This window comes from Blennius ocellaris (assembly GCF_963422515.1).
Source record: "Blennius ocellaris genome assembly, chromosome: 3".
NCBI classification, from domain to species: Eukaryota; Metazoa; Chordata; class Actinopteri; order Blenniiformes; family Blenniidae; genus Blennius; species Blennius ocellaris.
Window position 1 is genome coordinate 11,938,749 of NC_137652.1, and position 16,961 is coordinate 11,955,709.

General features: G+C 40.1%; 1 protein-coding gene across 1 annotated transcript in view; it reads left to right on the top strand.

The window, feature by feature from the left end:
* doc2g (double C2-like domains, gamma) overlaps positions 1-15,085 on the top strand; it is a 35,427-nt gene extending 20,342 nt beyond the window's left edge. Inside the window, 3 exon segments of the mRNA XM_080521174.1 lie at positions 8,963-9,044; positions 9,311-9,407; positions 14,863-15,085. Coding sequence (XP_080377300.1) covers positions 8,963-9,044; positions 9,311-9,407; positions 14,863-15,002 — 319 coding nt within the window. The 3' untranslated portion in view covers positions 15,003-15,085.
* Positions 15,086-16,961: the final 1,876 nt, after the last annotated feature.

Below are 16,961 nucleotides of genomic sequence, written 5' to 3' on the forward strand. Positions count from 1 at the left end.
GGGGATCTGCTGGTTAGATGTGAACTTCCAGTCCCAAGTCCACTTCTTGAGCCTCTATAGGCCACCACTGTCCTCCAATGTCAGAACCCCCCCCTCCACTCCACTGCATTTTCTGTCACACCAAGTAGTACCTTGTGGTTCAATACTATATTTTCTTATCTTTTTCGCATAACAAGATAAAATTGTTAATTAAACTGTTGTGATTGATACATATTTACAAGTTTTAATTTAATATAGTAATTTTTAATTGTATGTAAGGACTTTACAATAAAAATATAAGCAATAAAAACCTGGACAGGTCACAAGTCCATCAAAAGGCAAACACACGTGGACATTCACAACTGGAGGCATTTTGAAAAAAACTAAATCCGCACGTCGTTAACGTATACATTCCACACAAATAGACGATGACGCGAGGGTGCTACTGACGACACCACCATGCAACGTAAAAAGTCATTTATAGTCTAAAATTTGACAAACTGTTGACTCTTTTTTTTTTTTCCAAAAAAAGTTTTTATTAATTTTTATAACATAGCACACAACAAAACACACACACAAAAAAAAAAAACACATCACACTGCCCGTTTAGAAAGAATTAACAAAGGTAAAGTAACCATCACACTATTACTCATGCTCAAAGGTCTTTGACATACAACATGAAAGGCCCCCAGACACTCTCAAAAACATTTTGTCTGCCCTTCAACACATAGGTGATCTTCTCCAATGGGAGTGTTGACAACATCTGCTGCCTCCACTGTTCCACAGAAGGTCCATGACTCTTTTTCCAAAATAGTGATATACATCTCTTAGCATTCAACAGGCTTATATTTATAAACATTTTTTCACTCCTTGTATATGTACATTCCTCTGGGTATAAACCAAATATGAATAGCTTTCGGTCCAATATAAATTTCCTAGAAATAATTTTTTCAATGACACCTCTTATTTGTTCCCAAAACATTATAATCTTCCTACAATACCACATACAATGAGCCAGTGTTCCCCTACAGTCGGTGCATTTTGGACATAGATCAGGAATGTTACCATTATATCTATGAAGATCTACCGGTGTTACATATACTCGCATTAACCATTTAAACTGTATTAATCTGAGGCGTACGTTAATAGATGTGGTATGTGCCAAGTTACATGTAGCCCTCCACTCCTCCACAGTTAAATCCAATGACAAATCCTCGTTCCAAGCTTTGAGTCTGCCCATATGAATCTTCAGGATCTCTTCCCATCATAAAATTATATATCTGTGATATTATGCCTTTCTTTTGACTATCCTTTGTCATAATTTCCTCTAAGTCTGAGTGTGTAGGTTTCGTTAGTATATTGTTCTGGGTTTTGTGTATGTAACTTCGCAATTGAAGATATTTAAAGAAATGTTTTTTATCTATATGAAATTTATCTTGTAACTCCTGAAAGCTCATTAATGTATCACAGTTAGGTAGGTAAACATCTCGAATCCTTCCCAATCCTTTGACTCTCCATGTATGAAAAACTGCATCAGCTCTCCCAGGTACAAACAAAAAATTGCCCCATATTGGAGTAAATTGGGATAATCCATTTGATTCTTTTAAGTATTTTTTCACATCTCTCCATATTCTGATCATATTTTTAAGTATTGGATTTTTCGTCTGTTTTAATAATTTTGTAACTGTGTTGGAATACATGTACAAAGGGAGTTCCAAATGTAACCCTTGACTTTCCATATCCACCCAATGTGGAGAGTGATTTGTATAATAAAACATCATAGACCTCAACTGTGTAGCCCAATAATACAGTTGGAGATTTGGGCATTTTAGACCTCCTCGTTCATACGGAAGATAAAGCAAAGACAGGCGGAGTCGTGACCTTCTATTATTCCATATAAATGTGATAAAAAGCTTCTTAATTTGGAGAAAAAAGTCTGGAGGAGGCAGCAAGGGGATGTTTTGAAACAAATAGAGTAATTTTGGTAACACATTCATTTTCAATATATTGACTCTCCCTATCATAGATATTGGTAGAGGCATCCATTTTTCAATTGAATTAGTTAAGTCTTTCTTTATGAGATCATAATTTATTTCAACTATTTCTTCCAAATCTGGCAAGATTTGGATTCCCAGGTACTCAAATTGTGAAACTACATTAAATTGCAAGACCTCAGGAGGTGGATGGACTCTATCATTTGCATTTAATAACAGAATTGAAGACTTGGTTCTGTTAATTTTGTAACCAGATATCTTACTAAATGACTTTATTATTTCGAGAATGATTGGTATTGACTTGCTTAAATTTTTCAAAAATAAAATTACATCGTCCGCGAACAGCGAAATTTTATGGCTCGTTGGTCCAACCGAGATCCCACTAAACTGAGGGTGAGAGCGCAAAGCAACAGCAAGTGGTTCAATAGCTAATGTGAACAATAAAGGGGAAAGTGAGCAACCTTGTCTACAACCTCTGCTAATCTTAATTGGGTCTGAAATATTTTTATTTGTCATAATTTCAGCAGTCGGGTTTTTGTATAATATCTTGACCCACTTTAAAAAGTTTGCTCCACAGCCAAATTTTTCTAAAACCTTAAAAAGGTATAGCCATTCCACTCTATCAAAGGCCTTTTCAGCATCTATTGATAGAAGAGCGGTGTCAGATGCAGCCCCATTGCAATGAATTATATTTAACAATCTTCTTACATTGTGAGAGCCCTGCCTACCCATTATAAATCCATTTTGATCCCGGTCAACTATGTGAGGTAGAATATTTTGTAGTCTCCTTGACAACACCTTAGTGATTATTTTTACATCAGAGTTCAATAGGCTAATGGGTCTAAAGTTCTCACATTTATTCATGGGTTTACCTGGTTTTGGTAAAAGAGCAATCATTGCTGTATTCATTGTAGAAGGGAGACAATTTAACTGATAAACTTCTGCAATCATTTCTAACAGAGGGCCAATTAATTTATCTTTAAATTTCTTGTATAGATCAGTTGGGAGTCCATCTGGCCCCGCCCTCCCTCCAGACTTCATGTTGTCAATGGCTTGTCCTATTTCTTCTTTGGTAATTTCTAAGTTTAGATGATATTCATTTTCCTTTGAGATCCTTGGCATATCTAATTTATTTAAAAAGGTATCGATTTCTTCTGATAGTATAGCGTTTTGCGCTTGATAGAGCTCTTCATAATATTTTTTAAAGGCCATATTAATCTCCTGTGGATCTAACAGGGTTTGGTCATCAGATAGTATTGTTGTAATAGGTAATTTGGATTCCAGTTGTTTTATTTGCCATGCTAAAAGTTTGCCCGCTTTATCTCCCTGCTCATAAAATGATTGTTTAAGGCGGAGAAGACTCGATGCAGCTCTAAAGGCAGAATGTTTATCGTATTCTGCTCTCACACTCAGTAATTCTTTTTCTAATTGTGGGTTATGGTTTGTGTTAATCTTGTCTTGAAGCACTTTTATTTTACTTTCTAAATGTGACCTAACTTCTTTATTCTTTTTGGATTTATGACCTGTATAACTAATTATATGTCCTCTAAGGAATGCCTTAAATGCTTCCCATTTAATAGATGCTGTTGTTTGTGTGGTATTAATTTCAAAGAAAATATCAATTTGTTCGCCTAAATATTTGACCAAATCTTCATCCAGTAACCATTTATGCTGAAATTGCCACCGTGGAGGGTCTCTTTTCAACTTAGGATCTTTATATATCAGGCAACAAGGAGCATGATCCGAGATCACAATACCACCATAAGAGCAGTCATAAACCTTGGATTGTAACGTAGTAGAAATGAGAAAGAAATCTATTCTAGAATAGGTCTGGTGAGTACCTGAGTAACAGGAATAAGTTCTAATATTTTGATTTCTTTCCCTCCATATGTCAATTAAATTTAAATCTTTCATTAATCTTTGAATTGTAGCTCTACAGCTAGCATGCGACCGATCCACTCCAGTTGCTCTGTCCAGTTCTGGTTTTAGCACACAATTAAAATCTCCCCCAATTATGTGCGATCCCTGAAGAGTAGAAAGAGTTAAAAAAAGATCATTGTAAAAATTACTATCATCCACATTAGGTCCATAAACATTTGTCAAATTCAAAAATTCTGAAAAAAGAATACCCTGAAGAATTAAATATCTTCCTCTTTTGTCTTTGATAGTATTTTTAATTTGAAAGGGAACTGACTCGTGTATCAAAGTCATGACTCCTCTAGACTGCGATGTAAATGCTGCTGTATGCACATCACCCCTCCACCTCCTCCTGATCCTCAAAAGATTGTCATCCAGGAGATGTGTTTCCTGTAAAAACACTATTTTAGAATCCATCTCCTTAATTTTGTTTAAGACTTGTTTAATTTTCTGAAGGCGCTGCAGGCCCCTACAGTTCCATGAAATAAATTTAAGATCTAAACCCTGAGACATGAATATTGTAAAATGACTTTGTCATAACGTTGCTTTGTAGCATGGAAACACATTCACTGGGCAGAACAAAAACAGATGAAAGAACAATCATCCAACAAGTAGAACACAAACACTTCCCTTTACCCCCATCCACTGGATGACCCCCACCCTCCCCAACTTTCCCTTCCGTTATTGCAAAAGACCAGTCCACACTAAGGAGGAATAATCAACCCACTTCCCCAGACTGCTCCTCACTGCTACTGTATCATCATTATTTCAACTCCTGCTCACCTACATATTTTTTTTTTCCTTTTTAAAAAAAAAAAAGAAAAAGAAAGAAAGAAAATTAAACGTTTAAAACAAATGGCCCTCTCATCCTCCACTCTCAGTTATGTAGCATAAACAAATAAAGTAAATAAGAGAATTCAAAAAAAAAAAGTGTAGTATTCACTTAGTTTGATCACTTTAAATATCACAAATTAACCAACATGCTACAAAGTATCAGTCATTTATGCACACATCTTATATCAGACCAACTGGTCCCTGCATGTTAGTGGTCTTCATGGTTTGGAACTTCTTGGATGATCTTCAAAAACACACTAGCTTCTGTAGGTGTTTTGAATACATGAGTCTTACCCCCATAAGTCACAAGAAGCTTGGCAGGATAAGCCACTCCATGTCTAATGTTCATCTTTCGGAGTTCCTCACGAATGGGGTCGAACCCTTTCCTCTGCTGGAGCAGCCCTGTGGCTAAATCAGGGTAGAAACGCACCTGCTGGTTATTGTAGGTGACGTCCTTTCTATCCCGCGCCGCTTGGAGGACCGCCTGTTTATCTTTGAAGTTTAGAAAGCGCATTATCAATGCTCTTGGGCGAGATTTGGTGTCCCTCTTTGGACCTATCCTGTGTGCTTTCTCCAGTATGAAGGGAGACAATGACTTTTCACCCCCGCTCAGCGCCTCTCGTATCCACCGTTCCAAGAATGAGCACGCGTCGGCTCCCTCCGCTCCTTCTGGCATATTAACAAGCCTCAAGTTGTTCATACGTGACCTGGTCTCCAAGTCTGAAAGTTTCTCCTCCATATCTTTGTTTTTAGTTTGCAAAGTGCGCACCTCAGCCTGCAGACCAAGCACCTCGTCCTCGGTGCCAGATATGCGTTGCTCCGCTTGCGCGACGCGTGCGTTACATTCAGCCATCTCCTTCTGCATGTCCCGTATAGCCGCCGTCATGTTGTCAAGCTTGGTTGTGAAATCCGTTTTCATTGTCGCTATTTCCCCTTTCACCGAGCCCAGCAACACCAGCACTTGGTTCACTTTATCTCCGAGCGAGGCGTCATCACCGCTGACCTGAGCTTCCCCGTCAGCGGGCTCCTTGGTAGCATGCTTCGCAGCCATATTGCTGCTAGCTCTCGTCGCCTCGCTGCCCCGGAGGTTATAGTCGGGCAGTTTTGTTTGCTTGGATGGAGGCTCGTTCTTACCCCTTGGTGTCTTATTCGAAGTCATCGTGTCTTTAATAATCTGTTTTGGCCAATATTGTGCGTGAGCAGGAGGCTTTAGCAGTTAAGTAGGAGCAGCGAAGAAACACACGTCTAACTACGTGGGCGCCATAACCGGAAGTTCCCTGTTGACTCTTTTACTTGCAATCAATTAATGTGTCTGACTTGACTGAACTATTCTCACCAAGGAGAGTGTGAACACAAAATGCTCACAGTAGTCAATAAATCTTGCGGTGTTGTGTGACAGTGATAGACTTGAGAAATGAAGAGAAATTGGAACTCGGTCAGCTTAAAAGACAAGAATAGTACATGGTTTTATGACTGCAAATAAGATGTGGAAAACATATCTGTGATATGAAAATTAAATCATTAACACCTGGGATAACGCATACAACAAGCTCTGCAGCCATAATCTTTTAATCACAGCACCCAGGTGTTCAATGTGGTGTCGCTGCATTAGATTTCAGTGGTTGTTTTTAAATAGGTGGATCTTCCCCATCCTTCATCCAATCCTCATAAACTCTTTCATGATCATATCGTTCCATGTGAGGTAAACAGTTTTTTCTCATGAAGAGCCCTCGAACAATGTCAACAGCAGCCGTTGCTCCCTTATCAGTAAGTTCAAGCTGGAGACACAGAGCTCAGGTTGAAGAAGTGTGCAGCACATGAATTTATAGTTAGTCTGCAGGTTATTCATTGTTCCACGATGAGTAACCTCACTTTTCTTCTTTTTTTTTTTTGAGGAGACAGTTTGGAAAAATATGGGGGGGATAATCCTCCCATATCTCTATCGCCCAGCTGCCCGTTCTTATGAATTATTCTTCACATTGAATTTTCTGTGGTAATTTAGCGGTAGTTTGGTTGCTGCTGTACGGCATTATTTTTATTTATGCCGCCGTAATTATGAATGTGGCTTACGAACAATGTTTTGTTATTCTGGAAATTGGAATTCTCCAGTCCAAGCAGCCTCGCAGCCGTCTGTAAAAATGTGATTTGGCACAGCTCTGACTTGAGAGGTTCCTCGGGGTGCGTTCACCTCACCCTCTCACATGCTGCCGGTCAAATACATGCTTTGTTTGTCCCACTCTCCCAATTGATACTTCCTTTTCTTCAGGTTTTTTTTTTTTTTTTTTACCTTTCTTGTGGAAGAAGCCTCGCTGTTGTATAAAGGTATTCTAGGAGATGAATGCTGATTATATAGCTCGTGAAAATGACCTCATCTCGAGCAATAACCATTAAGCTGAGCCCGAGACGGGTGGCGAGATTCTATGGCGCTATGGGATTTTAATGTCCTATGTAATTAGGGTTTTTAACAAGTATACAGTTAGGTGAGGGAGAGCTGTATCGTCATAAGTATTGTCACATTCTGAGTTAGAGCCATTTCTGGGTAGAGTTTGCATGATTTGCCTGTGCAATTGTAGGTATTTCCTTACCATCCTGAGGTTTTCTCCACAAGCTCAAAAACATTTATTTTGGGTTATTTGGTCTCTGTAAATAGCATGTAGGTATTAATGTGATTCTATCGTTGTCTGTTATTGTTTCTCTTTGTACTTTGATGAAGAGGCATTTTAAGCATCTTGTTTCAATGTTTGGTTACAGGTTATAGGCCAAGTTCACCTTTTTCAAATCAACAGTCTCTTATAGAACAAACCCAAACACAGAGTCACAGATTCACACCTACCTTTAATTCACCTATTATTTATGTTTATTTCCTTTTGGGTGGAGGCTAAAGTCCTTCTGGATAAACTAGCCAAGGCTCCAGTGACCCCGTAAAAAGAAGAGCCGAAGAGAATCCATTTTAAGGGTTTATAAGCCATTTGCCAGGCTGCAAACACAATGGTCCATTTGTCTCAATATCCTTTTAATTCATCCTGACATCTCGACAACTGATCTTGCCGCTCTTTCTGTGCTCACTGTAAATATTGAAAATACTTTTGTTGGAGGAACCAAAAGTTCTCTGTAGGATTTTGCTTTCACTTGGAACTCGTCATTACATCTGAAGAATTACAGTGCGTTTTCAGCATTGACAGCCAACATCCAGAGACTCCAGTCTTTCCAGCTCCACCTTGCTTTCCATCAATCCCACTCCCCATTTCTTCTCCACCTTCATCCCTCCATCTTTCACCCGCCCTGATTCCGGCTCTGCAGTGACAGCCCCAAGCCCATCTCATGCATCAGCTGTCAGGCCAGGATTCGTCACTGACGGAGGGGTGGAAGAGTGAGATATCTCACCGCCTGAACATCTTGGCTTGAAATGTATGCCGATGATGACTTGCTGCCCTCCGGCGATCCTTCTGTTGCCTCTTTGCCGGGGCGTCTACTCCAACGTCTGCATGATTATGATCGTGCTGTGGTCTACTGTCCCTCGCTCTCTCTGTCTCTCTCATTCTCTCTCATTCTCGCGCTCTCTCTGTCCATTTCACTCGCTTGCTGTCCGTGCCTTTGTTTAAAAGACATCTGGGTCACAATTATCTCAAAAAGATATTTTGCAAACTCTCATCTTTGTTTCTGCTTTTCAGCAACCTTTATTCTCACATCAGGGCAAAAGATAAAGAAATGTCACGCATTAATTAGTTTGAACGTCATAAATAGTGACGCGTTTGCCCTGCTCGAAAGGTAAAGAGAGTTCAAAGATCTGTTTTTCACAAAACTTTATTTGATTTTTCCTATTTGCCCCATGCTGCCCGGGGACGGCTGTATATTTCTATCTGCAGGCAACTTCCAAATTTGTTCCGAATATTAAGTATGCCATTTTGAGATATATAGCTGTTTGTGTTCTTGTCGAGAGTGAGATAAAAACACTGAAAGTCTGTCTGACTGATATAAAACCAAAGCCTCAGTCAATTACTGGAGTGAGACAGAGAGTACCTAGTTCATCTTGCAGCACAACTAATGCAACTTTGTTTTGTTAATTAAAATAAAAAATGAATCATCAATGTATGCTATTCATGGATTCAAAATTTGTCAGCAATCTTTCCATCTAACGCTCAGTGAGCTGCTATTCAGAGATTTTATATGCTTTGAAAGGTTCACTTGGTCAGAGTGAAAATTCCGTTTTATCTTCTTATTTTTTCCCTCTTTGTCAGCATCTTACAACCAGATATGGGGAAAAAGTCCAAGAACAAGACTTCAGTAAAGAAGAAGACTCTCAATCCAGAATTCAATGAGGTAAGACTTGGCTCCTGTTTTGTTTTTTTTAAATAACCTAGAGTAAACTTGGCAACTTCTTTGATTTCTCTGCCAAGCTTGAAAAAGGCATGCAGCGGCGGGAGTAGCAATTACCCTCTTCTTTTTAAAGGAACTACAGAATATTGTGCCACCTGCATGTACTCTTACTCCACCCTATGTGTCTTTATACCCCATACTAAATCAGTGCCTTTCACTCCTCATGAATCATTGATATAAGCATGCTGTTTTGTTCACCACCTGCTCAGGAGTTTTCATATGAAGTATCCTTGGACCAGCTGGCTAAGAAAACCCTGGAGATCTCCGTGTGGGACTACGACTTGGGAATGAGCAACGACTTCATCGGTAGGGTCTTGAAACACTGATGTTAATTTGAGAACAGTGGTGACGTTAGCTGCAACTGCAAAAGAATAAGACTGTAACACAGTGTTTGGATGAAAGAGGAGCAATTGCAGAAAACATAAAAAACAGGCTGAGCGTGGGTGAGGAGAGAAATACATTAAAAAACACACACACACACACACACACACACACACACACACACACACACACACACACACACGCGCATGGAAAGATGAGGGGTAATTATGAGGCTCGAGGAGAACGACTGAGTGAGCAAAGAAGAGTTTGAGAGGAACAGGAAATGGAGGAGGGAAATCAAAAAGGGGGACATTTTTCTTCGGATCCTCATCCTTTGTGTGCTTTGGCACATCAGATGGCTGCAGCTTCATCAGACTCTTAAACAGCTTTGGCTCGGTTTTGTGTGTATATCAGGGCGACGGAGCAAATGGAAGCTTAAGGAGTGATGGAGAACTAGTGGGGAGGCACAGTGAGTATGGATTTACCACCCTGTGAGCCCCAAGGCCTTCAGATCAAAGCTCTGTACACTCGTCGAGTGTGTGTGTGTGTGTGTGTGTGTGCGTGCGTGCGTGCGTGCGTGCGTGCGTGCGTGCGTGCGTGCGTGCGTGCGTGTGTGTGTGTGGTGGGAGGATCGAAGGGAGACGCGCTGTTTAGATAAGCCCGGTGAATTATTAGCCCTGCTGGGAGAAAAGGCCATCAGTCTAACATATATCCCCAGATAACAGCCATTCCCCTGACCATTATCATTACAGGTCCAACCACTGCAGCCTGCCAGTTATGTTAATTGGGGCTGGAAGAAAAATTACAGATCAGACCAGGAAGAATGAAAAAAAAAAAAGAGTTGATTTAAAGGCCAAATGAGCCCAATTCCATCATCTACTGTAAGAGAGAGAGAGCAATAACAAGGTGGCTAATAGGCTTAACAGACTATATGTCAGATAGTAGAAGTTGAGATTTTATAGATATGTGGAGGAGAAAAATGAATCATGAACACAAAATCTCAAGGCAAAAGCAACAATATATCAGGGGGATAAATTGAGGGTGAAATCGGCGCACAAGGAGAGGTGGGAACCAAATCTAGATGTCCCATTTTGAAATATATTTAGCTCTTGCATTTATCATTCACGGTGTTCCTGTTACCCCACTTGAAACTGTGAATCGCACTCCAAGAGAAACCTGACGCATCACCCGCGACAGGAGTGGTTACAAGTTTAAAATCAATCAAAGACTGATGAGCAAAACCAAATTAGTATCTGATGATGACGGTAGAAATAAAAGAGGAATAAAAGAGTGGGATTGATCCATTGTCAATACAATTTCATCAATTATGTCTGCAACTAAATAAAATTTCTTTTTAAATGCATAAAAATGTATTTTTGTCTTTATATCAATTACACCAGTCTCTAAATGTTTCTTGTGTATTCACAATTGAAAATACTGAAGTCAGTGGATTCATAGGTGATGCAAAGCATGTGCTTTTGAAAATGAATTTTCTTGAGCCCGCAAAGTGAAACATGATTTTTCCACTTGAGATAATGTATTTGATTCTTAACATTTGTGTCTTAATGAAACTCTATGTTATATTCTCCATGTATTCTCTTCATCACTTTTTCTTCTCAAAGTATACTGTACTTATTTTTATATTTTTTTTCACTGCCACAAATGTTCCCATTCCCACTCATTTAGAATGTGTCATGTTAAATACAGGAAACTGATATCAAACTGGAGCTTAAAAAGGCAACTTGATATCAGAGGCGACACCAATTGTCATCAGGTCAAGAGTCAAAAAAATCACAATTTAAAGGTCAAGGATCATATTGTGGAGTTGTTTTATGATTGCCAGTCATTTCCTCCCGTCTGCCAATGCTGATCCTTCATTCAAGCAGGTTGACTTCAAAGCTTTGCTAATAGAATTTTTAATGTGCATAGATGAGACAGTCATTAAAATTAAAACTTTTAATTATTAAAATTTTAATGTTTGTGGGTTGTTTGTGTGATGATATCTGGTTTTTACTTTCAAGTCAGGTAATTTAGCAGTTAAGTCTCCGTTAAGTTAAGTGTCCTACGTGAATAAAAGAGGCTCTATTTTGTTAATTTCACTCCAGCCGAGTGTTGAAATCGTTTCAGTTGCTATGACTTGAAGAGCCCTGTCTCTGAAAGCCTTTTCCTCATGACTTTCCAGCTTTCACAAGCCTGTGGAGGGACTTGTGGTCAGAAATTTCATACAAGAAATCTGATTTGGAATTTTATGTGTGTGCCTGCAAAAAAAAAAAAAAACATGTGGACTTTTTGTGCTTGAAAAGACATGATTGTTTATAGCGGGGATTCGAAGGAAAAAAACAGGGTAAGCCCATCACCGGTCCAGTAGAGTGGGAACAGGCTGTTTTGCACATGAATGGAACAAATTGTATTTCTGGTACAGATCGATTTGTGAATGGCAGCTCCCAGTTTGAGCCCTGAGCAGGAATGAATGAAGAGCTGGTGTGTTTCTGTATTTATGATGGTGTGATGGATTTTGGCTGCATATCCAAATCCTGAGGTTCGTTTTCATTACATTCATTATTTGAAACTTCAGCTAAGTTCCATATTAACATCTGGCATTGACACATTATATAGATGATAGATATGCAAAATAAGCCTGAGGATTACTGCGCTTCTTTGGTTTAAGATCACCCACTCGAAATATCAGAAAGAATCATGTCGAACATTGAAAAACAGAGTTAGAGAAAAGTTTTTTCCTGTATGTCAATGAGGAACCCTTTGATCTTTGAACTGAAAAGCGTTGCGGAAGAAAGATTCAGATGCTGTGTGATGATTCAGCGAGAACTTTGTTTGACGTCCGACCGACTCCCTCGGACTTTCAGCTTCGGTTCACCACTCGCTGGATTGAAAGAGACGGATGTGAGAAGGGCAGGATTTTGTCTAAAAGAGAGAAAGAAAAAAGAAAAAAAGGCACAACGTGGAAGAAGGTCAAACCTGCGCCAGTGCACACCTTGCTCACCAGCCTGTGTGTGTCAGTCCAGACAGTCATCTCTGGTTGTCGCTCCCACTGTCTCCCATACAGCGTCGGGATGCAACACCATTCGTTTGTCGCCAGCAGCCTGCAGGTTCGGGCTACACTCCATTGATCTCTGTTCAGAGGTGGTGGGAGGTGACAAATTGCTGTACGTGATTTTTATCCTATCGAAGCTCTGTCAACGGAGCCAGACCTCATCTACAGGTTATCTGTCTTTGGGGGAGAAAGTGTGGAGGGATGCGAGCCAAGAAACCAGTGAGCATGAAGCCACCCAGCTCCGCCCAGCAGCGGCGGCGGCAGCGGCAGCATCTCAGGCAGGGTTCAGTCGCAGACCTCAGATGGGTCGCACATCAACAACCGTGCCTCGTTTTGCTTGCGGCTGTCATTTTCTAAGGCGCCGTTAGAAGTCAGCATTGCCAAAATACCATGTTTAAAACGTCACGCTCCATAAACTACGCAATCGCAGCCAAGGGAATGGCTGTGTAATAACCCCAGTGCGACGACTGCTTTTGGATCTCCGTCTTGCCTCTTCACCGACGCCTCCATCACCTCGACTCACTCTCACCTGACTCATTTCCTGTTCCTCTGCACATTTGCTCCCTGCTACCAGCATATTCAGCGTGTCAGTGTCAGTGCTGTCTCAAATGATAATTCACATTCAAATTTCTCTTCTCATTTATTTCCTCAGCCATATCAGATTTTTCTGTCTCTTTGCCCGGAGGAATGTGTCTAAAATGTGTTTATTTTCTTCTCTGCCCCCACGTCTGTCTGCCTGTCAAACATAATAATAATCATCATCTTCACTGGCACGATTGTTAAATACAGTACACCCATGCTTGAGCTCAATTACATATAATGAAATATTAGATTTTAACAAGAAAAGAAAAAGCTCTTTGGTTTCTGTTTTTTTTCTGACGCCGCCAGTGTTAGAATGTTGCTTGTCATGTTAATGTTCTTTTAATATAACTTTTCATATCCATTCCAAAACTTTTGAGTTTGATATTGCAGTGCATGCAGTAACCATAATCACAGGCTATTTTTCAGACTCAGAGCTGCAATAAAATATCAGAAAGTCTCTGTAAAACAAAATTGCGGAGAATTACTACTTTTCCACAACCATTTTGGATCAGATGAAATCACAGTGGCCTTTAAAACTCAGATATTTTAGAGAAGTACGTAAACATATTAAATATCACAGGTTATCACTATTGTTTGTTCCTCTACTCAACCAACATGTCAGAGAAAAGTCCAATAATGATGATGAAGAGGCACTGAATAGATTTACAGTCTGGACTGGAGAGAACATTAATCCTAATTTTACAAATCACTTCCGTGGTTAATCGGATACCGACGCAGGTCAGGTAGTAAACATTTGAATTCATCTGGAAGGGAATTTGCAGAGTTTGCAGATTGCAACCAAATCCTGTCTCACTCAGCTGATGATCCTCTGATTGAAACGGTGTTTGATTTGTTCGTCTGGAGAAACATTGCAGTGCTTCTCAGGTGGACATGATTGGGCCTCGCGCACACACACACACACACACACACACACACACACACACACACACACACACACACACACACACACACACACACACACACAGCAGATGTAGTATACAAAGCGACTGGTGTCTGAATGTAGATTAACCTAAAAAAATTGCCACTGCCGGGGGAAGTGTGGGTGGCAATCCTCAACCCTCTCTCCCAGCATGGCTTGTGATCAAGTCGATTCCTTTTTTTTTCTCTTCATCTCATTGTTATTTTGCACTTAGTGTAAACAAAGATGCTGAGCCGTTATGCAGATGCTGACATTCAGGGAAAAAAAGAAAAATCAGTTTGTGGGAGGAAGGCACAGCGAGACAGCAAACTGAGGAGGTTTGGTAGGTGAAGTCGATGCTGTATCAAGCTGCTGGAGCCAAAATCCGCCCACAGTTAGAACACTTGCATGACGGCACTGACATTTTAGGTAAAGCCAAAATAATACTTAAGGCAAAAATGATGAAAAAAATGGTCTGCCTCAAGGACATTGGTTCGACATTCAGTGCTGGATAATAAAGTTTTAGTCAGGTAAAAAAAAAAGAAATCTGCACAGTAATTATGATGCTTGAGAGACAAAAGAGACATCGCACCAAACATTGATTCAGATTTTAAAAATCTCTTCCGTTGATTTGATGGCCATGTTTTTTTATTTAGGTCATGAGTATGTTTTTCAAGAGGAAAATCTGCGATAACCACATGTCTACTGCAGGAACCTGAGGAGTTGACCACTGCAGCAAGATAAAAAAAAAAATGTTTTTAGCTTAAAACAAAAGAATTATTAGCAGAGATTTAGTGTCCTTGATAGCCATGTCTTTAAAACTCCTCATCATCGGTGAGCAGTTTCCATCTCTTGACTCTGCTTCTGTTTCTCCTCTCTGTTGGCAGGCGGCGTGGAGCTTGGCATCAATGCAAGCGGACAGAGACTCAGACACTGGTTCGATTGTCTCAAAAACAAAGGGAAGAAAGTGGAGTACTGGCATACGCTGACGCAGCAAGGAGCCCCCAGCAGTGACAAACCGGACTAGATTACAAAAGACATTCATGCATACAACCACATATGCACCCACTCCCGCACCTACACAACATAACTGCACTAACACACACATGCGCGCGCACACACACACACACACACACACACACACACACACACACACACACACACACACACACACACACACACACACACACACACACACACACACACACACCCACACACCCACACACCCACACACGTACACTTAACCCTGTAAGAGATTGTTCACAGAATCCAAGTAAAGCAGTAATATGAACAATGGAGAAAAAGATGCAATAATAATGATGATGTTTAAAAGAAAATCTGTCATATAATGCCAATACACAGCACAAAGTATTAGTATATGATATTCATACGAATAGTGATGGTAATAAGATGTAATCTGAATACATTTTTTTTCAAGGTGAACCAAAATTGTGACAATGTCCTCATTAAAGTGTTGCCGTAACAAAACAATACTCACAAAATTGTGCGTTAGACCTCACTGTATTGTGGAAGTGGCTCATGCTCATTCAAATTTACGCGTAACAAAGAGATTTTAACCGATGTACGTACTCAAAATTCATCCCGTGAAAGTGCCCAACAATACGTGCACTCGTGTGACTCATAATGTGGTCCATAGTTGCGAGAGTTTGAATGATATAAAAGGCGGATTTAGTTTTGGAAAGTCTATATTTTAGTGGCTGTTGATCTGATGCAAAACAAGACACCATATTATAAAGCACAAAAGAATCCATCTGGTGGATTTGTACCTTTACCTTTTTAGTGTTCTTGTTCTTACGTCTTTTCGTAACAGTGGTAATCAATCCACCTTCATACTGGACAGTACGGTGTCGGCATACATGTGTGTTTGTGTGTGCATGAGGGCTATGAGATTATGAGTGCCTACATTTTCTGTCTGTGCAGTGTGCGTTTATCTGTTTTCACCTCAGGCCCTTTTGAAGTGTCTCAATCCGAGGTGCACAGAGGTGTGAAGAAGAATTCACAAAATGGACAAAGACAAAAAAAAAAGTGTCTAAGAGTGAACTCCTCAGCTTCTATCGATGGCCTCAGTGGCCTGAGTGTTCCGAGCAAACTGTCATCCCTCCTCGCTTTCATTACCGAACTGTAAAAGAGCAACTTTCTGCATGAAGAACTGCCCCAAACCCAATTTTTTATGGACCCTATGACACATTCCTTTTTAAGATTTAGTGACCAAAGAGAGAGATAGAAAAAATCTGAAATTCCACAACCATCGCATGAATCTATTGATTTCATCAGTGCATTCCGTTAGTTCTGACCTATTAAGTATACATTTTATCCTCTTGCCACTACACTACCATTAATCCCATGTCTATGTCCATCAAACACAGGTTCATATGGTTTATATAGTGGAAATGCAGAGAATGGAACCCCCCCCCCCGTTGCAATTTCATCTCAGGTAGTAAAAAGGGATTACACCATGCATGGAAACTCATCTGGGACTAAAAAAAAAAGATGGTTGGATTTAATACATAAGGATCCAAGATAAGAAAACACTACACTAGACTGCACACTTGTCGTCCTACATGTGTAATGCTTCTCTGTGCACATTTCTGCATATTGATGGAGTCTGAAAATGTGTTGCTGAACGGTATGACTCCCCTGCCTTCCATATCAAATGTCGTCGTCCTGGTTCATCAGCCGTGGCAGATCTTGGCCACTTGTTCACTAAAGCACACCCGCAGTCAGTCAGGCAGTGGCCTCCGGGAGTTTTCTAACTGTTGAATCGATCCGGCTGCTCATATTCTTGGTGTCCTTCACCAACCTTGTGAATGTCTGATTGTCGACTGCACAAAAATGGATTTTACAGTGGTGTATTAGGTTCAGATTTAGGGAAAAAAGAAAGAAGGAAAAAAAAAAAAAGGCTTGAGCATTATAAAAGCTTAGACCTAAAAAAGTCAAACCACATTCTTGGCAAAATCTTCAACAA